General features: G+C 42.5%; 2 protein-coding genes across 2 annotated transcripts; one reads left to right on the forward strand and one right to left on the reverse strand.

Moving 5' to 3' along the window:
• Nucleotides 1-1,799: 1,799 nt before the first annotated feature.
• Nucleotides 1,800-9,694, forward strand: LOC143419293 (single-strand DNA endonuclease ASTE1-like). Its single transcript, XM_076885492.1, has 6 exons — nucleotides 1,800-1,920; nucleotides 3,564-3,724; nucleotides 5,145-6,197; nucleotides 6,304-6,508; nucleotides 7,635-7,800; nucleotides 7,881-9,694. The coding sequence occupies exons 1-6, from the start codon at nucleotides 1,800-1,802 to the stop codon at nucleotides 8,494-8,496; spliced, it is 2,322 nt and encodes a 773-aa protein (XP_076741607.1). The 3' UTR covers nucleotides 8,497-9,694.
• A 1,008-nt stretch (nucleotides 9,695-10,702) lies between these two features.
• Nucleotides 10,703-15,610, reverse strand: slc25a46 (solute carrier family 25 member 46). Its single transcript, XM_014409694.4, has 8 exons — nucleotides 15,168-15,610; nucleotides 14,455-14,497; nucleotides 13,917-13,974; nucleotides 13,666-13,743; nucleotides 12,974-13,074; nucleotides 12,791-12,847; nucleotides 12,597-12,654; nucleotides 10,703-11,797 (listed from the first exon to the last, which is right to left on the reverse strand). The coding sequence occupies exons 1-8, from the start codon at nucleotides 15,430-15,432 to the stop codon at nucleotides 11,201-11,203; spliced, it is 1,257 nt and encodes a 418-aa protein (XP_014265180.3). The 5' UTR covers nucleotides 15,433-15,610; the 3' UTR covers nucleotides 10,703-11,200.
• Between the last annotated feature and the right edge of the window lie 5,539 nt (nucleotides 15,611-21,149).

Consider the following 21,149-nt stretch of genomic DNA (forward strand, 5'->3'; position numbering starts at 1 on the left):
TACGTTCTAGAACTGATTTTAAGATTTTATTGCTTGTTTTTAAGTCTCTAAATGGATTAGCTCCTCGTGCCTCTCTGATCTGTTAACTAAAAATACTCCAAACAGAACTCTTAAGTTAGCTGATCAGTTGCTTCTGATTATTTCCTAGAAGCAGACTGAAACACAGAGGAGACCGGGCCTTTGTGATTGCTGCACCTAAACTTTGGAACGGTGTGCCTCTTCGAATTAAGATCTCTCCAACACTGAACATTTTTAAATCCCGTCTGAAAACACGTCTTTACTCCCTAGCTTTTAATTGTTTTGTTTTTGTTTTTTCTGTGTTTGTTTTACTTTTTTACTTTGTACAGCACTTTGGTCAACCTGTTGCTATTAAATTCTTACAAAGAAACTGATTGGTTTATTAATCCATTCATACAGTTCTATATTTCAGAGTTTTTTGACCTAAAATTCACACACTCATCCTCCAGTAGGTGCACTGGGGGGAACTCGGGTTTCAGTATTTCACCCAAGGACACTAAAACACACAGAGTAGAGCAACCGGGGAACAAACCACGACTTCCTGTACAGCAAATGTAGATTTGCACATATGAACAGGATGTTTTTAGTCTGCAATAGCTGGTTTTTCTTTCCTCAGAGAAACAGACATGAATCAGTGAGGAGGGTGGAGGATTAGGTGAGACTCTGGGTCATGTGATTTAACAGAAAATCTGAAACAGGTGCAAGCAGTTTGGTCTTTTCAGACCTGAACACTCAAAGGCTTCCACAGATCAGGGTGAACAGGTTGAAGCTGTTCTTTGGAGCACACGGTCACCTGGATACCTGACCTCACTGCTTAAACAATAGCAAAGTTGTAGGTTAATGTGTTTATGGCATCAGAGGTTTAAGTAACCTTCCTGGTTTTTCCAGGAAGGTTGTTTCAGACTCTGTTGTTAGAGAGCAGCACAACACAACAATTAATCTATTAGTTTTTGTTTCTGGACTTGAAATTCCCTCCTTATTTTCAGTATGTTTTAAACACACCTCTCACTTTTTCACATTTTGCCATGTGTTGAGCTAGAAAATGTATAAAACTCAAATACAACATATGGCTGCAAGCTTCATCCAGAAAAACTCCCTTTTAACAGGAAGAAACTTCCAGCATGAGGCAGCAAAGAGATGCTGAGGAGAGGAGAGCAGGGAGAGGATGGACAGACTGTTTTCACTTCTTGAAAGATTAGTTCCAAAATAAGAAATGTGTTTATTTGAATATATTTGTTACGTTGTTAGTAAACTCGGAAAATTCTAACAGATAGCTGATCCTTATAATACAGTTGAATAACTATTAAAAAACAGATAATGTAATATTTCTGTACAGGTTGCAGTCATTATGATGAACATGCTGTTGAAAGCTCTGCTCCTCTCGGTGATAATACACCTTCTCTTTTCTCTTTGTATAAAAAGACATTAAAAGTCAGTTTAATCTCCTAATTCACTGTTTAAAAATCCAAATCACACCAGATAATAAAGAAAAATGAATGGTCCAGTCTTGGTTCATGTACCAGTGAGACATTAAACTTCAGTAAAACTGCAGTTACGTAACTTTAATCTGAGCCAACCCGATTTGCTCAGTTGTAAATAAAACAGCGAACTAAATGTGACCCGACAGACAGAACCTGAATGAATTAAGTCCAGTGTTTAACCACTGAGAGCTAAAACTCAGGTGAGGTTTCAAAGCTGTGTGCCAGTGATTAGCTAAAAACAATAAAATGAGACAGATACGAGAGAGCAGTATACGGCGTGCCAAACACACAGGCGCAATCATGTTTAGCAAGCAAACTCTCAAGGAAATGGTTGTTAACTTCAGGAAGAGCTCAACGACTCACACCCCACTGCACATCAACGGATCTGCTGTTGAGATGGCCAACAGTGTGAAGTTCCTGGGTGTGCACATATCAGATGACCTCTCCTGGAACCTGAACACCACCACCATCATGAACAAAGCCCAACAACGTCTTCACTTTCTTAGAAAACTGAAGAAGGACAGTCTCCCTCCTGCCATCCTCATTTTACCAGGCAAGCATTGAGAGTAGTGCTGGGCGATAGAACGATAACGATATGTGTTGCGATAGAACTTTTTGCGATAGAAAAATTAAACTATCGCGATAGACCTCGCCGCTCTTGTCCTCTTAAAAAAAAAAAAAAAGGTGCGTCACGTCACGTGACTTGATACGTACAGCACAAGTGCCAAGCCGCACATGTGTATTTGTTTGGGAAGCAGCCAGCCACCGTACCGCCCGGGTAATGGAGGAAATGAGTGTGCCGACTAGAAGAATCAACCGAGCGTGACCGAAGAGAAAACAGATGATGGTTCCAATGCCGGAGAGATTGTCGAACGGAAGAGCCATAGAAGTTCCGTAGTGTGAAGGTATTTCGGCTATTTCAAGTCTGACAAAAAACAGTAGCGTTCACTGTAAATTGTGCCGAAAGCAAGTCTGGAAATACAATGAACTGGTGCATGCGCTACATCCACACGTACCCGGGTATTTTTGAAAACGCAGATTTTTCTATGCGTTTGCACCTTTCGTCCACACGTAAACGGCGTTTTTGGTCACTGAAAACGAAGATTTTTGAAAACTCCATTTTTGCATTTATGTGTGGACTAGGAAAACTGAGAAAACGCAGCGTCAAAGGTGTGCACATTTTTTGACGTCACACTGTGCGCCACGTTATTGTTTCGGTGAAATGAATTTCTACAATACTGTTACTGTTAATTCTACTCTCTGCAGTGTTTAAATGCTTACATATACACACAGTTACTGTCCCTCCACACATACGACTCTGTTCTGCTTCTATGCCCCAGCTTTGTTTACTTTTTCCCACCGAGGCTTCTAGACTTCTGATTGGCCAACATTTCTGCACGGTTAGGAATCTAGCGCCACCTGCTGCTGTGGCATGTTCATAGCAGCGTTTTCCTTCATTTCTGCCTTTATGTGTGGACGGGATTATTTTTTAAAACGAAAACGGAAAATCTCCGTTTTCAAAAATACCCGTGTACGTGTGGACGTAGCCTCAGTCTCTGACTGGAAGCGCTAATTCGTCATTCGGCTTTTGTCAGACTAAAGTAACTGTTAAAACTGTTTGAAAAGCTCAGCTATACAACAAGGAGAGATTGAGAATTTCCTTTTAGTTCTCAGTTTATTTGATATTGACAAAAGTTAGTCAATTTTGTCTGTTCTTCTGTAAAACAAACTAAGATTTATTTTTAGAATTAATATTTTGTTTCTAAGTGGAATTGACAATTTAGCCTGTTTCGTTTGTTCTATTTTGAAACTTAAACACTTTAGCGGCTGCCTTTTGTGTAGTTTGAAATATTTGCCTTTATTTATCTGAAAAAGTCTCATGTTCCTTAAGTACATCTACCCTGTTGAACTTATTATGGGAAACAAATATTTAAATAAAAACACGCTGCTGATTATTTCACATTTTACTTGTGAGCACATTTAAATCTTACAAATATAGTGATATCGTTATCGCCTGAAATGAAAAAAACATATCGTGATATGAAAAAATCTTATATCGCCCAGCTCTAATTGAGAGTGTCCTCTGCTGCTACATCACTATCTGGTACGGGAACTGCACCTTTGCTGAAAAGAAGTCTCTGCAGCAGATAGTGAGGACAGCAGAGAGGATCATTGGAGGCCTCTCCCACCCATCTCCCAACTCGACGACAGACACATCATCCGACGTGCGAACAGCATAGTGAAGGAAACTTTCCACCCCTCACATGAAGTGTTCTCCCTCCTTCCATCTGGCAGACAGTTTTGCAGCATCAAAAATGTAACGACTACACACTGTAAGAGCTTTTACCCTCAAGCAGTCTGAGCCCTCAACTGACTACCACCAAAGGACTGATATACACAAACACTTTTACAAACACCTTACAATACTCACCAAAAGACTCAAAAACAAGACAAACATCCACAAATCTTCTGCAAACTGGACCTGGGAACAACATGCTTATTTGCACACTCAGTCACATAGTTACTGAACACCAGTGTTGGGTAAGTTACTTTAAATTAGTAACTTAGTTACATTACTAGTTACTTCTATCAAAAGTAACTCAGTTACTTCAAGTTACTTGTTACTTTCAAAGTAACTAGTTACTAGGGAAAGTAACTTTGGTTTTACTCAGAATTCTCTTGTTAATGTGTTGCTTCCATAACTTTGCCAGTCTTCTAGCTTGCTTACTTGCCACAAGTGCACTGTGCCACCTACCAATAAAGAAAAAAAATGTGCACATTTCCACGAGAGAAATGCCACGCCTGGACCGTCATTGACGCTGCCATGATTCTAGCCTATGTCACAGCGTCATGTGCGCTTTTTACATCCAACACAAAAACTGCAGTCGTGGTGCTTTCAATTGTACTCAGAACTCGGAAATCCTGCCTTCCGAATAGGAAGATGTAGGTAACACCAGACTGCAGATGAGCTGCATACAGGGCTGGACTGGGACAGAAAGTTGGCCCGGGTATTTTGACCATTATAGGAAAAATCATAAAGCCTTTGAATGAAAATAAACACAGTGATGTACGCTGTTTTGATGGTATATATGCATCAATCTATCAATCGTTTGTTGTAAGAAACACACAGTCGCAGAGAGAGAGAGAGCGTCGCCCTGTAACCATGGCAACCGCATGCCGCCTGGAACAAAGAGCGTAGCTGTCAAACAAAACCCAAACAGTCCTGACAAAATGAAACAGGAAAGTACCGCAGTGTAATCCATTTATTTCAACAAAGTAACTGTATTCTGAATACCACCTTTTTAAACGGTAACTAACGGAATACAGTTACTCATATTTTGTATTTTAAATACATAACAGCGGTACATGTATTCCGTTACTCCCCAACACTGGGTGTGACAGTTTCTGTGTGGGTGTGTACCTATATGTTGTTTCCATAGGTACATAAAAATCTACAGACACAGAGGCAAAACCACAATAACTACGGCTCGCCTTCATACTCTTCAAGGAATCATGGGGATTTCAAAGTTACAGAGAATGATAGATGATTTGTGTTTCTGTGAAGAGGTTAAAGTAGAAAAAACAAGTCTCATTATTGATGGTGCAGCTCTTTATTATTGTTTGTATTATAATTCTGATCCAAAGCTGGACCAGCGCTGTGGAGGAGATTATCCTGGATTTAAAGACGATGTCTGTAAGTTCTTTGAGGCTTTGAAGGACTGCGAAGTCACTCCATACATCTTCTTGGATGGAGCTGCAGGATCAGAGAAGCAGAAAACTCTTCATTCGCGTCTAAAGCGTAGACTAGAAAATGCAAAGACAATAGCAGAGAGTGAGCCTGACGCTGCACCACAAGGATGTAACGTCTTACCACCTCTGGTAAAAGATGTCTTCATAGAAATCTTGAAGGAGAAAGGCATAGAGTTTAAACAGTGTTTAGGAGAGGCAGACCCTGAAGTTGTTTCTGCTGCAAATCAGAAACAATGTGCTGTGCTGTCCCATGACGCAGATTTCTGCATCTATGATGTGAACAAAGGTTTCCTTCATCTTGACAACTTTGAGTGGAAAAGAAAGAAGGATGGCAAGATTCCTGCTAAGCTCTACACACGTTCAAAGTTTTGTGAGCATTTTAAATTGGACCCTGCTCTCATGCCAGTCTTTGCTTCAATAGCAGGAAATGATTATTCAATATTAAAAGACAATGGTACCTTTGCAAATGAATCATCTTCATCTGGTGAGTACAGGATTAAAAGACTGGATGGTATACTCAGGTTTTTAAGTAAAGTGAATCTGCATGGTTTGAACGACTCACAGAAGAGAGAACGTGCTCTGAGTCAAGCTTTAAGTCATGTTGGTAAAGAAGAAAACCAAACTTTCAAACTCTCCATTCAAAAGTATGTTCAACCAGAAGAAACAAGTTCTGAGTTGCCATCATGGGTGAGTAAAAAAGTTGAGCGTGGAGAAATCACCACTTTCGTCATAAGTGTTGTGGATCAGAAGACAATGATGCTGCCTGTTCTTGTGGAGGACTTTTCACAGCGCAGTAGTTACACAGCTGCTTACCCCATCAGACAGTACTTCTATGGACTGTTAATTGGAGGTCAGATGTGCACTGAATATGACAGGGATAGAGAAGAGATCAAAGACAAACGTGTCCCATCCATAGGGAAACAACTGCAACTAGAGCATCTGCATAAGGTACTGAGGTTAATCATGAAATATGTGTTTAATTACTCTGACAGGTCATAGATGTGTTTCTGTGGTACACGTGAGCATCTTGTCTGTGTGGTACCTCTCTGTGCAGGCTCCTGAGGGTTTGCGTTGCAGAGTGTTTGAAGAAGCTCTGCAGGTTCAGACTTCAGCCTTAGAAAACATCCCCGACCAGCTGAAGCTGCCAGTCTGTGTGACTGTTTTCTGGTTTAACAACTTAAAGCTTGGCCAAAAAGCTGAAACTGTCCACTGCCTCCACGCCCTCCTGCTGGGGTTTGTGTGTGATCGTGATGGTCCAGGTAAGTCTCTGAGCTCACTGAGCAACATGACTGATATTTTACTAGCAAATACATGGAAATATGTGTAAATCAGTATTTTCACTCATTACTTTATTAGTAACACTTGTGATACGCCTGCTATTGTTTTCACTCCTAATTAGTGTTGTTGTTTATTTTGTTCTCTTTGTGTCTGTCATTGAAGTGGACTAATTATTAGGAACATCTAAATGTGATTCAGCCCAAAAAGCATCAAAAATAATATAAAAGTGTGAAATAAGGTGAGATGCATGTTTCAGTTTAAGTGGTCCCAATATGACCTCGATGATATAAGAGAGATAAGACTTTATTGATCCCGTGGTGGGGAAATTTGTGCATTACCTCAGCTCAGGTACGGATAGCAGAAGAAAAATTGAAAAAAATACAAATAAAATATAAACAAATACAAAATAAGTAAGATAATACGCTACATGCAATGGTTGCATACACAGTATGTGATTATGGATGGAGGGTTGTGGAAATATGCAAGTAACTATTCTACCACTACTATTACTATGTAAGTAATAATATCATTGAATGAGGAGGAAAATACATTATATTTATACATTATATTTATACATTATATTTCATAGATTTTGCTAATAAAGTAGACATCTACATGACATCATAACCTGAGCAGAGTTAGATTAGGCTTAGTTTGTCTCTCAGACTGGAGAGATGGTTTTAGAGACAGCTGAATGAAGGTCACAGGTCTGCAAGCATCACACTGTTTTCAAGCCAATATGTCCCACTGCTGATTGAAAGGAAAAAAAAGGAAATCAGTGTTCATTATTCTGCTGTAACTCTGTGAAACATAGTTTATTAGCTGTATTTCTTATAAATTGGCATTTTGTTACAGTTTCACAAAGACAGTTAAGTCTGAACATTTAAATTTTACAGTTATCTACATAATTACATTCTTTATGGTTAAGGAAGTGGGTCCACATAGACTATTTATACAGAGGATATTTCCCTGCATGTTACAGCAGGTTATAGTCTCTTTGAAAGCAGTCAGCAGATGGACTGTAGTCAGAGTTCCTGATGCTTCCACACAAACTGCTGCTGGTCTCTGGTTCTGTGTCACTGAAACTTTGTCTTATTTTGTCTGTAGAGGACGAGTTTGAGAGGAAGATGAAAACTTTAAAGGATGCAGCTATCAGGAGGAAATGGCAGCCCCGTGTGGCTCATGCTTTCAGCCAATGGCTGTGCTGCATGAGGCAGAGCCTCCACCTGAACCAGCTGCTGTGTTCCCCTCTACCAGAACCTCAGTGTGCCCGGTAAACACCAGACCAATGATGCGCTCCACAGATGTGTAACACACTTCATCAACTTTAACTGAGATTTTCTGCTTTGTCAGGCTTTACTGTGGACCTCTCCTTCATCGGCTGGCAGATGAAGACACGTTTGAAAAACTACTGAAAACACTGAGAGGAAAAAAGAAGAAATTATATCAGGATTTAAAGACCATTTTTCATCTACTCGCACGGAAAAAAACTCTGGTTATTGGCGACTCTGTTCTTAAAGATGTGGACCCAGAGATTCCAGCAACTACACTTACATACAGATCAGGGGCCACAGCAGGCGACATTGAGGCTAAACTGAAACTCCTGGCTCAGGATGAACATAGATTTGATAAAATTGTAATTCATGTCAGCAATAACGACATCCAGAATCATCAACTGGAGGTCATAAAACCTAAAATTGAGTCGGTGTGTAACTTTGCAAAAACGATGTCGGATTCTGTAGGTTTCTCTGGTCCCCTCCCCAGTCGAACCAATGCTCACATCATTAGAAGCCTGTCATCGTTTAACTGCTGGCTGTCTAACTGGTGTCCAGAAAACAATGTGGGCTTCATAAATAACTGGAAAATGTTTGGGTTAAAACCTGGTCTCATTGAGAGCAACCACATCTATCCAACTCGCGAGGGTGCAGATCTCATTTCTAGAAAACTGGCCAAGTTTATTCTGAGTTAAAAACAGAAAGCTGAGGTGTTTTCAGTGTTACATTATTATATTAGATAGTCTGACTCACCTGGTGACGTTCTCAGTCTAATGCACATTTTAAAGAAACAGCAGATGTTTTCTATTCAACACAAATGCTCTTTGACAATGAAAGTTAAGAACACAGAGAAATGCAGTGACGCAGGTTCGGGAGCGACGGCTTCCTCACCTCTTTTCTGCTTTTGTCTTTTGGATAAACATGATGACATTTTAGAAACTGAAAGTAATGCATGAATAAAACTTGACCCTACCTCTAAATTAAATACATTAAGTAGAAAAGAAAAAGTAAACCAGTGAAATATAGAAGCAGGCTATCGGTTTGGTTTGTTTTATAACTGAACTGAATGAAAGTGGGCTGACGAAGAGGAGTCTTTGAGCAGCCGGAAGCTGAAGAAAGCAGGACGATGTGTCTAACAAGCAGCAGCTGAGAGAGGAAGCGGAGGAACACATCAATGTTTTATCAGAGTCTGTCTGTTATTTGTTCTTTGCTGTAACAAGAGACCGAGGTGGACATATTTAGCAGGTATTGTCTAACAACACATGATTAGCACAGGAAGTTAATTCACTGCAGTTTTATTTATATAGCCCCAAATCACAACAGTCGGCTCAAGGAGCTTATTTTAAGATAAAGAAAATGCTTTAATGTTCATGAAAGGATGAAGATATTTAATGTGTTTGTTATAACAGCTTAATTATCATTTGTGCCTGCAGTGTGACCATGCAGTGGTCCACAAATCTGGAATAATTTTCAAATCACTTCAAAAACATTAACATCTTTCTCTTCAAATGCAACACAACAGTTGCAACAAAATCTTTTAAATATAATTGTATATTTTATTATATAATGCAAATTATGAATACTGTAAAATATGTCTGATTTTGAAAGAATTTTTCTTGTGATAGAGTACTATTATTTCTGTCTACATATACTGGATTATATATACTGAATTTTTATCATTATTGTGTTTTTCTGGATCATTTAGTGATTTAGCTTGGTGTTATAGTTTACATATTTAAAAATGTAGATGTATTTTTCTGTATATTATCTCAAGTTTTGGGCCAAATAACTATTACAACCAAATAACTCTACAAATAACTACCTTATACGTTATGATCTTGAAATTCGTATTTAATTTGTGAATAAACGGAAACTGTTTCTCAGAGACTTTTCCGTCAGTTTCTGAATTTATTGTCAGGCTTTTGCTTTGCTTTGCTTTGCACTCTGCAAATTACTTTTGAATAAAGTTACACAGATCAATAACGAGTTTGTTCCTGTTCCATGTGAACTATCCAGATAAAGCTGGAGGTTAAGAATAAAGCATTGGTGATGTTTTCCTCTCATCTCCTTAGTCCTGTTTGGAAATAAAGAGAATCTCAGACAGATGCTTATTTTCACCCCAGTTAAAGTATCTGTATTAAAAGTCAATCCACATGTTTTCTCTGTATTACTGTAAAGTCTTTAGAATCAGAATCAGAATCAGAATACTTTATTGATCCCTGGGGGAAATTATTTTTTGTTACAGTGCTCCATTTTAAACCAATATTAAGACAAGACAGACAATACACTAACTAAGAATAGTACAATATATACATATATATACATACATAAGTCACTCATAAATAAATAGTTGGAAAAGAAACATGTGTAGCTGTAGTAGCAAACAGTGTGTTACACTTTAATATAAAGCGCTTTTAGGAAACTTATATAAATATAATCGAACTGAACTAAGGGCTCTACAGGGAAATGCTTTACCTTACTGTAAACAGCTTCACCTTGTGGAAGAACACAGTTATTACAACCAGTAACGCTGCAGTCTCCACCGGTCAGGTTATTATCTGCAGCTGAAAACATTGAAGCAGACTTTAGAAAGTACCCCTGCTACCTGTGACACGTACAGGATCCTCTGTGATGGTTTTTCTCACGTCTCAAATGTCTGTCCTCCACCTCTGAGCAAGAAACCCTTATCATGCTGAGGGAGATCTCTGCTCCTGACATAAGGAGAGAAGAGGCTGCAGGAGTTTTTACCTTCACAGTGCTGTGACACAGATGCAGTCACATTTTTAAAACTTTCAAAATAAGTCAGAAAAGTTTGAAATTTCTTCTATGAAACTTAAAAAGCTGAATTTCAAAATAATCCAAATTAATCCATTTAAAAATGTTTCAAAAAGAAGAAAAATGTCAAATTAACATTGATTTATTTCACATTTAAACATTTACAGACACCATTACACCTTACACCAGCTTAAACAGACACTTATTTTGAAAAGCCAGGCTCATCTCATCCAAGTATCGCTTTAGAGACCAATCGATCAGAAATAATTTAGTCTAAATCTACACTGAACTTTTTTTTATTTTTTTACAACTTTATACAAAAACATCTGTTTACATGTTTGTTTGTATATCAGTAGTGGGTGACCAATCAGCTGTCAGAGCTGAACAAAAACACAGGAAGTGATGCTCAGTTTACGTGAAGGAAAACAACTGCCACCACTGTTTGTCCAAACATAAGCAGGAAGTGACATCATTGGGGAGGAGGTGACACAATCTGGTGATTCTTAGTGGTTGCTAGGTAACAGGACTCAAGTGCTGATGTCGTCACACGAGCAGGTCTTTTTCGTCTCATTTACAAGATGAGAAATGTCCTGTTGTCATGACAACAGTCTCTGTAGTAACAACCTAGCTGGCCTTGGCATCCAGCAGCAGCACCCTCATCAGCGTCCTGGCGGCGGCCAGCAGCGCTCCATGCAAAGCATACTGGGCTACCAGCACACCAAAACCTCGGTAGAAGCCAGCCCCGCCTTCCTTGCGGCTGATGGCGTGCAGGCAGTCAGAGAAGCCATCATACTGCGTGTTTACGGGCACTACCAGCGGGCTCCCGCCATTTCCCACCGCGACCACTCCATCGGTGGCATCAATGATGGTGCGCGTACCCTGCAGAGCCAGGCGATGTAGCACCGTCTCAAGAGGAAACAACACCACGTCAGCCACCAGAGAACCCGCCCAAGATGCCGCCAGCTCGGGGAAGTAGGCATCCAGTGGATTGGATGGTTCTGCCCGCTGCTTCTTGCTACGCTGGTGCAGCCACAGCACCACCCGCTGGATGGAGGTAGCCACGGCATAGCGCAGAATGGCATGCAGCGCAGCGGGAAGCAGCAGGCATCTGAAAGGAAGCAGGCGACAACTGTGAGGTGCGCCGACACCCAGCAGTCGAGCAACACCCTCACGGACACAGTCCAGCAGGCCAGAGGACGACTCATCCCGCACAATCTCGCTCTGAAGATGGAGAGAGGAACACAGGTCCGATCAAATGATCAATTTAAAAAAAACAACAACAACAAAAAAAAAAAAAAAAAACCACACACATCCAGCTAATCATTGCTCTAAATCAGCGGTTCCCAACCCCCGGGCCTCGGACCGTGAGTGAGTCGTTTGGTGCCGGGCCACAAGAGTTGAGGCTCAGGTGTGAAATGTATAGTTTTAAGGGTTTTTATCGGTTTTCAGCGTTATTTTGTTATCGTTTTTATCGTTAACTCGTTTTCCTTGGTCTTTTCACGTGTGTTATGAATAAATCTTCTTTTTTTCGGTACCGGTACTAGTTTTATTTTGTTGTATTTATCCGCGACACCTTAAAGGCCGGTCCGTGAAAATATTGTCGGGCATAAACCGGTCCGTGGCGCAAAAAAGGTTGGGGACCGCTGCTCTAAATGACTGAACAGCTGCTCCTCAGCTTCCTGTTTGTGTGACATCATCATGCTCTCGTTGTTTCAAACAGGAGCCGTGTGGCTGATGGCGTCATCAATCTCACACAACGCTGGTAAGGTGTTGGAGAGATTATGCACCACTTTATGTGATCTCATGGCAGTGAAGGCATAAACCAACATCAAAAAGTCGCAACAACACCTCACTCTCATTGGTTGCTCTGTGAGTGATGTCATGAACAGAGAAAGAGGTTCTGATCTAGACCACTAGTTGGTAAACCTCATCATGTGATAAAAGGAAAGCTAATGAGCTGCTGCTAACTGACTGCTGTCATAAAAGAGGCATCGCTATTCAATAAACAATAATCAGTGACCTGCACGGTCTCAATGAGGCTGGCACAGTAAAATGGAAGAGCGACGACTGCCGTTAATCTGCGAGAGAGAGAGAGAAAGAGGAGGCGGGGTCAGTTTGTATTTGTAGTCTCTGTTTAACAGCAAAAAAAAAAAAAAAAAAAAAAAAAAAAAAAAGAACTGACAGGTAAGAAGATGAAGAAGAAGAAAAACTGACCCTTTAAGCAGCAAATGCCCAGCCACCTGTTTCCAGCTGCACCTGTGAGGAAGCTCCCTTCACACACACACGCGCACACACACACACACACACACACACACACACACACACACACACACACACACACGTCAGAGTGACGTTGTACAATACTGTATCCATGTGCTAGTGGGAGCAGGTGGTTACCGTGGCAGTGGCGTGAACTCGCTGATGATGCCCTCGGCTCCGAGCGTAACACCATGAACGATGAATGTGCTGCCCATCCCCTTCCACAGAGCCTTCACACCCTGATCAACACAACATATTAATCACCGACAGCATAATAACACAATTTATATCCTGAAGTATAAATGCGTGTGGACAGGCCGACTCAGGTTAGTGGGAGGAAGCCGGAGTAGATCAGTAGTAGTCCTCCTTCCTGTGAGGCAACATCACAGTGCCCCCTCCATCATCAATAATTAAGTCTCTATTTTTATTCTTTTAATATTTATCTATGAGTTTTCATATTGTATTTATAATAAATACATTATACTGTATTATTATTTATTTAGATTATTCTGATCAGTTGTAAACCTCCATATTGTATCTGCATTTACTATTTTGCAATATTTAAACTTTTTAAACTTATTTGTAAATAATGTTAGAATACTTTCATTTTCCATTTTAATTTTAATATATTTAACTTTGTATTATTAAAAGAAATATTCTAAATGTCATTATGTCCAAATACATTTAGATTTTCCTATTTGATTAATATTTTTATACTGCTTTTTATACAAATATAATTATCATAATTTATAAGAAACAATCAAACATATTCAAAATGATCTTTTTACATATATTTTTATTCATCTTTGGGTTTTAGTGTGTCCCGTTACCTGAGCTTTGGTGATGCTGTACATTACAGCGACAGCGCTGAATGGAGTCAGGTGATAACACCGGGCGTGGTAGTTCACCTGTAAACAGCCAATCAGAGTGCAGCAACAGAAAGAGGAAAATAAAACATTTAATGTCTCAAAACGCACAAAAATGAAATAAAAAAGTTTCTCCCACAGCGTTAATAAAAGTATTTTAATCCATAGCCATCATTATTTATGGATCATTTATTGATAAGAAGGTGAGGTCATACCTGGCACTGTCTGCGGAACACGATGCAGGGGTGAGAGAGGACGTTCTCTGTGAACAGACTGAGTGCACACACACACACACACACACACACACACACACACACACACACACACACACACACACACACACACACGTTTTAGTTAGAAACCCCCTGACTTCTCCAAACTCACACTTCAGCCTGTTTTTGGGATGAAAGTGTCAAAAAGTAAAACATCTCGCTTTTTGGTTGTCACTAATGGCGAGCACTGACACAGTCTCGTCCCTTTTTTGCTCTAATTTTTCCCTGTGATTAGAACCAAAATCACCACCAGCATCTTTGACTCAACAGTGGAGACTTTTGTTGCAGTGAGTCGCTGAAACTAAATGAAGCTTCAGCTTCAATGGAAACACTGAGAACAGAAAGATGTGTGATTGTTCCCAACCATGGAGTCCAAACAGTTCAGACTGAATAAACTCATTCAAGCTGAATATTGGTCCACATGCAGTGACTCGGTCCGAGCCTCTGCTCATCTTGAAACCATGAGAAACGATTTCCTCACCTGACGAATCCAACCCCGAAGCCAGCGAATCGATTCAGCTGCTCTGCAACGACAAAAGCAAACACGATAAACTCGCACAGTGCAGGACGTCCATAAATAAAATCAATAACGGCTTTATTCACATAAGCTACCAAACAGTCTGCTGTCTAGTTCATTCATCACCGAGGATGATTCCACTGTTTTAATAACTTTTAACTCCAATAAAGTTAGTTAATAAGTAGTAAACTAAACATAGCACAACAAACACAAATTACAGAAAGCTGCCTTTGAGAGTTCAGGCGGTGCTGCAGAATAAAGCTGCTCATACCAGATATTTACTGTCAAGCTCGTTGGAGTTAGACTCTGTTTTGCGTTACTTACTGTATTTCCAGGTATGTTTGCATGTTTTAACACATCTTTGCATTTTGCGTTTCCCATTTTGGGAAATGATGGGCGAGTCAAAATTTTACTATATTACTGTATTTACTATTTGTGCATTTTGTTAGCCAACTGGCTAATATAATTAGCCTTCTAGTTAACTAGCCGCTAGCCCAGTCCGTTTATTACATAATTACTCTGAGCTTGATTAGCTTGTGCGCTAGCTTCCGGTTAGCATGCATGCTGACAGGTCATCGGCGCCTATCAGACCATTATCTCTTTAGTTGGCCAGCTCTGGCTTCATCCTGTCACTAGCCAGCTAGACTAGGTGACTCTGAACCTGCACAACAACCTACCAGCGGGGGGCCTGCTGGGATTTGGAGCTTCCCAGCCGCTTGCAGAACCTGCGATCTCTCCCGGGGCGTCATCGAACAGAGGTGTCCGCTCTCCAGGGTGCAGGTTGCGGCTGCCCGGGATGTCGGGCGGCGTGGTGACCCAGTGGTGGAGCTGCGGTTCGGCGGGGGCTCCGGCGCTCCGAACCGGGTAGCCCGCTCCGTACAGCGGGTCATCCCGGCCGCGGTACCCGAGCCCGTCGAAGCTGTCCGGCCGCCTGGAGGCCATGTCAGGGTCGGAGCGAGTGAGGGGGGCGACACTGATATCCGGCTAGCAGAGCTCAGGGGAGCGCATCAAAGTGTGCAGAAGACACGGTTTAATGGAGAACCTGTAACGACCTAATCAACCCGACCCACACCAAAACATCCACCTGCCACCCGGAAACACTTCTTTTTCTATACTTTGTATACCGGCTGACTGCTCGTGCTGCCTCCTACAGGCCATCAGAGAGTGGTGAACCCTAGCTGGGTTATGTCTTTCTGCACGCTCAAACGTTTGTGCTGGTTTGTGTTGCACAAACTTTCGGTTCAAGTGACTTCTTTAGTCTCAGCTGACTGCAGGTTTTCACAACCTTATGGAACTGACCTCACAGCCCATTGTTCATTTAGTAGGCTAGTTTCACTAATTGGAAATTATTTCACTTGTAGCACATAAGCACAGTGTGTATAAGGAAAGAACACAAACACACAACAAGAGTTGAGCAGATTTGTGAAAATGTGAAATACCTGCAGTGGTGTCAAAATGGAACCTGAAATTTTCCCTTTAAAAAAAAATCCTCAGAGAGCTGCAGGAGCTGTACCGTTGTATCTAAAGCTGACAGATTATCATATCCAGGTAAAATAGTTTGATTAATCTGTAAGTTTTTAGCTAGTTTTATGGTTAATTTCAGGAACTGAATCATTGGTGATCAAATATACACATTTATTATAGCTAGAAAAACTAAATATATCTTTCAAATTTAAAATAGAGCATATATATATATATATATATATATATATATATATATATATATATATATATATATATATATAATAGATATCTGACTATTTTACAGGATAGACAATATAAACATATTTAAAATTAAAGGAATTGAAATGTACATTGTGCCTTGGTTTAGTGTCTGGAAGAGTCCTGTCTCAGTCAATTATAGATGATGTGAGAGGGCGGGTGTGTGTGTTTAGGGCACGGATGGCTTGGGGATAGAAGCTCCTCTTGAGTCTCTCTGTCCTTGTCCGGAAGATGCGGAACCTTCTACCAGATTGCAGAAGTTGGAACAGTTTGTTGCCAGGATGAGACGGGTCCTTCAGTATCTGCGCTGCTCTAGTCCGGCATCTCCTGGTGTAGGTGTCCTGAAGCGGGGGGAGAGCAATCCTGCAGCAGCGTTCTGCTGTACGGATCACTCTCTGGAGAGCTTTTTGGTCCTTCACACAGCTGTTCCCAAACCACGATGTCATGTTCTGTGTGAGGATGCTCTCCACAGCGCCTGTATAGAAAATCCTGAGGATCTTTGGAGAGACCCTGAACTTCCTCAGTTGTCGTAGGTGATACAGGCGCTGCCTAGCCTTTTTGGTCTGGACCTGAATGTGGGCAGCCCATGTCAGGTCTGAGGAGATGTGGACACCAAGATACTTGAAGGACTGCACCCTCTCCACTGGAGCTCCATTGATGATAATGGGCTTGTAGTCTCTGTGCTGACCCCTTCTGAAGTCCACCACCAGCTCCTTGGTCTTGCTGACGTTCAGCTGGAGGTGGTTGTCCTGGCACCACGATGCCAGATTCTTCACTTCATCCATGTAGGCCGTCTCATCGTTGTTGGAGATGGCACCCAACACCACTGTGTCGTCAGCAAACTTCACAATGGTGTTGGAGCCATGGGTGGCCACACAGTCTGAAGTGTAGAGGGAGTAGAGCAGTGGCGAGAGGACACATCCCTGAGGTGTTCCTGTGTTGATGGTGATGCTGTTGGAGAAGCACCTGCCCACCCTCACCACCTGAGTTCTGCCGGTGAGGAAGTCCAACACCCATGCACACAGACGGCTGTTAAGAGTCCCAGATCCCTGAGCTTTGTGAACAGTCTGCAGGGCACTATTGTGTTAAACGCTGAACTGTAATCAACAAACAGCATTCGCACATAGTTACCCTGTTTCTTGTCCACGTGGCTGAGAGTGGTGTGTAGGACGTGGGCGATGGCATCCTCTGTGGATCTGTTGGATCTGTAGGCGAACTGCAGCGGATCTGTGGTGTCTGGGATGGAGGAGGAGATGATGTTCTTCAGCAGCCTCTCAAACACCTTCATTACTACTGAGGTCAGTGCAACTGGCCGGTAATTATTCAGGGATGAGGGTTTGCTGTTCTTGGGCACAGGGATGATGGTGGATCTTTTGAAGCATGTGGGGACCACAGACTTCGCCAGGGACTCGTTGAAGATGTAAGTGAACACACCTGCTAGCTGGTCAGCACAGCAGCGCAGCAGACGGCCGGTGATGCCGTCTGGCCCCGCCGCTTTCCTTGTGTTCACTCTCCTCAGTGCCGCTTGGACGTCATGCTCCGCGATGCTGGTCACCGGTCTCTCGCTGATGACGTCACTGTCCTCGGTAGTCAGGCGGTAGATAGCATTAGCCGCCTGGCTAACCTCGAAACGGGCGTAGAACCGATTCAGCTCGTTGGTGAATGCAGAGTCGGCGTTGATCGGCGCAGTGTCCCTGGCTTTGTAGTCCGTAATGGTGCGTAGTCCGTGCCACATACTCCGTGTGTCGCCCTGGTGGAAGCGGGACTCCACACGTTCCCGGTACCTGCGTTTGGCATCTCTCACCGCGCGCTGCACGCCGTATGAGGCCGCTTTGTAGGCGCTCATATCGCCAGTGGCGAGACCCGCGTTGTAGGAGGTGGTCCTGGCGTTTACTGCAGTGCGGATCGATCTGTCCATCCATGGTTTCTGGTTTGGGAATGTGGTGACTCTCGCAGTGGGGATAATCTCCTCCGCTAGCATATTGACGAAGCATACTGCTACTTCCGTAAACTTGTTGATGTCGACTGCACATGCTCTGAACATGTCCCAGTCTACGTCGTTGAGTGCGTCCTGTAGCGTAGCTTCTGATTGGGCAGTCCACCGTTTTACTTCCTTCGTGGTCACGTCTTCCCTCCGTATGCTTTGTTTATACTGGGGAATGAGGAAGATGGCGTTGTGGTCAGACTTCCCAAAAGTCTGTGAGACAGCTTTGTAGCCCTGCTTGTATGGCGTGTAGCAGTGATCCAAAATCCGATCCCCTCTCGTTGGACACGAGACATGCTGGTAAAAGTTTGGCATGACTTGTCTGAGGTTCGCTTTGTTAAAGTGTCCTGCTACAATGAGGGCTGCGCCCGGGTCCTTGTTTTGAAGCCAGCTCAGCACATCATGTAATTCGGACAAAGCCATACCTGTGTCCGCTTGGGGTGGGATGTAGACCGCCGTGGCGATGACTGAGGTGAACTCACGGGGCAGATAGAAAGGGCGGCACTTAATGCTCAGGAACTCCAGATGTGGCGAGCAGCCGCTGGAGAGAGTAGAAATGCTCCTGGCATCACACCACTTTCTGTTTACCATGAAACACACTCCTCCACCTTTGGTTTTGTTCGACTCTGCCGTTCTGTCCGCGCGGAGCACAAAGAATGAATCCGACGGAGTTACGGCCTGGTCCGGCACGGTGGGGGACAGCCATGTCTCCGTGAAGCACAGAATGTTGCAGTCCCTCATGTCACGTTGGAAGGTGACCCTTGCTCTTAGGTCATCGAGCTTGTTCTCCATGGATTGTACATTGGCCAGTAGGATACTGGGCAGTGGTGCGCGATGCGCCTGCTGTCTCAGTCTGTTCCTAATACCAGCGCGTTTTCCCCGGCGCTTCTTTGTTCTGCGCCTCGGATGAGCGGCCCGTCCTTTGTTGTTCTCCGCGCCGCGTAGAATCTCTGGCGGCCAGGAAGGGTCAGGTTTAAAAGTGTCCAAGATTAGATGTGCAACCTTGGCACCGATTCAGTTGATCTTCTTGTGTGTGTGGAAAAATGTCACAAAACTGAAAACAGACTCTTTAATGTTTGAGTTCACAACAAACCTGATTTGCACAGGTAAGGCGTACAACATTGGAGTCTTTTCACTGTGCGTTAGTTTGTTTAATTAAGTGTAAAATTCTGAATGCTTTGATCTCTGAAGATAGCCCATATCGTACCTTAATAGTAAAACTGTTTATGTTGTTCTTTAGCTTTTCCTTAACCAGAGCAGACCTCTGTACTGCAGTGTCCCAGTGCTGGACAGTGTCTTTAACCATGAGGACACCAAGCCTGAATTTCAGCTGAGCTGGTAGTTTCTGGCAGTGCTGCTTAATCCACTGAACCAGAATCGGAAGCATGGATGGGGTGCCCCAATTGAGACTTTTTCTTTGCTAGTTGGCAAGTGGAGCATCCCACAGGCTGCTCTCAGGTGTTAGGGGTGCCTCATTCTAGAGTCTTCTACAGTCCACAGACTCACAGAGGAGGTCGTGGACACCAGGTCTTCCAGATCCCCAAGACCGTCAAAGACATGGAGGTAGTGTCCCATACGTTTGCAGGGCTAGTATGCCTCAGAGTTTTTCTGAAAGCAGCTGGTGCAATCGATTGCTGCCACATCTACATTAAGCCTCTGAGGGCCCATCATCTTACAGGCGGCTTGTGACCATCAGGGCTTTATTGACGCGTACCTGACCAGCCTCAGGTCAGTGTACGAGTCCAGACTGCTCCGCCACAGCCCACTGTGCAGGCAGTCAGTCAGTCTACCCTCCTCAAGGGCATTTTATCTTGGCAGATGGAGTGTACCCATGACTCTAATGTCCATTACGCCTCATCACTCCCTACAAAAGGCAAGTACAAGCTGTGGGAGCCCAGCGCGTCAACAGCCAATATTCCAGGGCACATTCTATTATGAATTCTGAGCCATCTTCCTGCAAGTGCTGGAGGTCATAACAGCATATGCTTCTTCTGCTTCCGTGCCGGTGACATCATGGCCCCGCAGAATGAGCCTGAGAAATATGCAGGAGTGGTTGAGAGGATGGCTGGTTTGGAGGCAGTCAGGGGTTCTCTCTGTCAGAGCAAACTCTCTGCTGTCCTGGAGGAGGTACACCAGAACACGACTACTTTTAACAGGCAAGCTAAAAAATTTAAGTATAGGTTCCTCTTATGTTTTTTTTTAGTGCTTTGTTAACCTGTTTTGTTTGTTGAAGAGTGACTAGTATCCACATTTTTTTTGTTTCATCTTAGTGGCAGCCACCGATGGACAATGGAAGGAAGCATCCAAAGCACTCTCTACAGACCACCCAACCAGAAAAGACAAGATACGGGTCTCAGGAACAGTACAACATCCCTCTCTCTGATCTAGCTTCAGCAGAAACTGCCAGAGACTTCCTGTCCAGGCAAACATCGGGCCTGCTGTGCTATTAAAGTTCAAAGAAACAATCCAGGTACAGGTCAGTCAGATTAATCCTGTGGTCTGCACTATAAATACCTGTACATAGTTGTTTTCTTATCCTGTAAATATTCTTGATTTCTTGTATATATTCTCGTTTTGTTGTTACCTTTTCATTTTCTTCTATTTTATTAATCAGACATTTAAAATGTTCCAAATTATCTTTATGTTATAGATGTAAAAAAAAATTAAATAAAATATGCTGATGACAGTTATCTATGCATCCATCCAAATTCATATTATTGATAACACATATACATGTTTTGTATTTGATTTTTTAAATTGTCCCACTTCTTTTTAGCATGTAAGGGGTGACCTACCCCCATAGGCCCATCTTTTCCAGAATAATAGATAATTTTTTTGACAGCCTGGTAGAAAGAGAAACAATACTGTCCCATATACTGGCTCTCTTGATATCATAATTCAATTTCAATATCAATTTTATTTCTATAGCACATTTAAAAGTCACAGGTACAAC

Source organism: Maylandia zebra, linkage group LG7 (assembly GCF_041146795.1).
Source record: "Maylandia zebra isolate NMK-2024a linkage group LG7, Mzebra_GT3a, whole genome shotgun sequence".
NCBI lineage: Eukaryota > Metazoa > Chordata > Actinopteri > Cichliformes > Cichlidae > Maylandia > Maylandia zebra.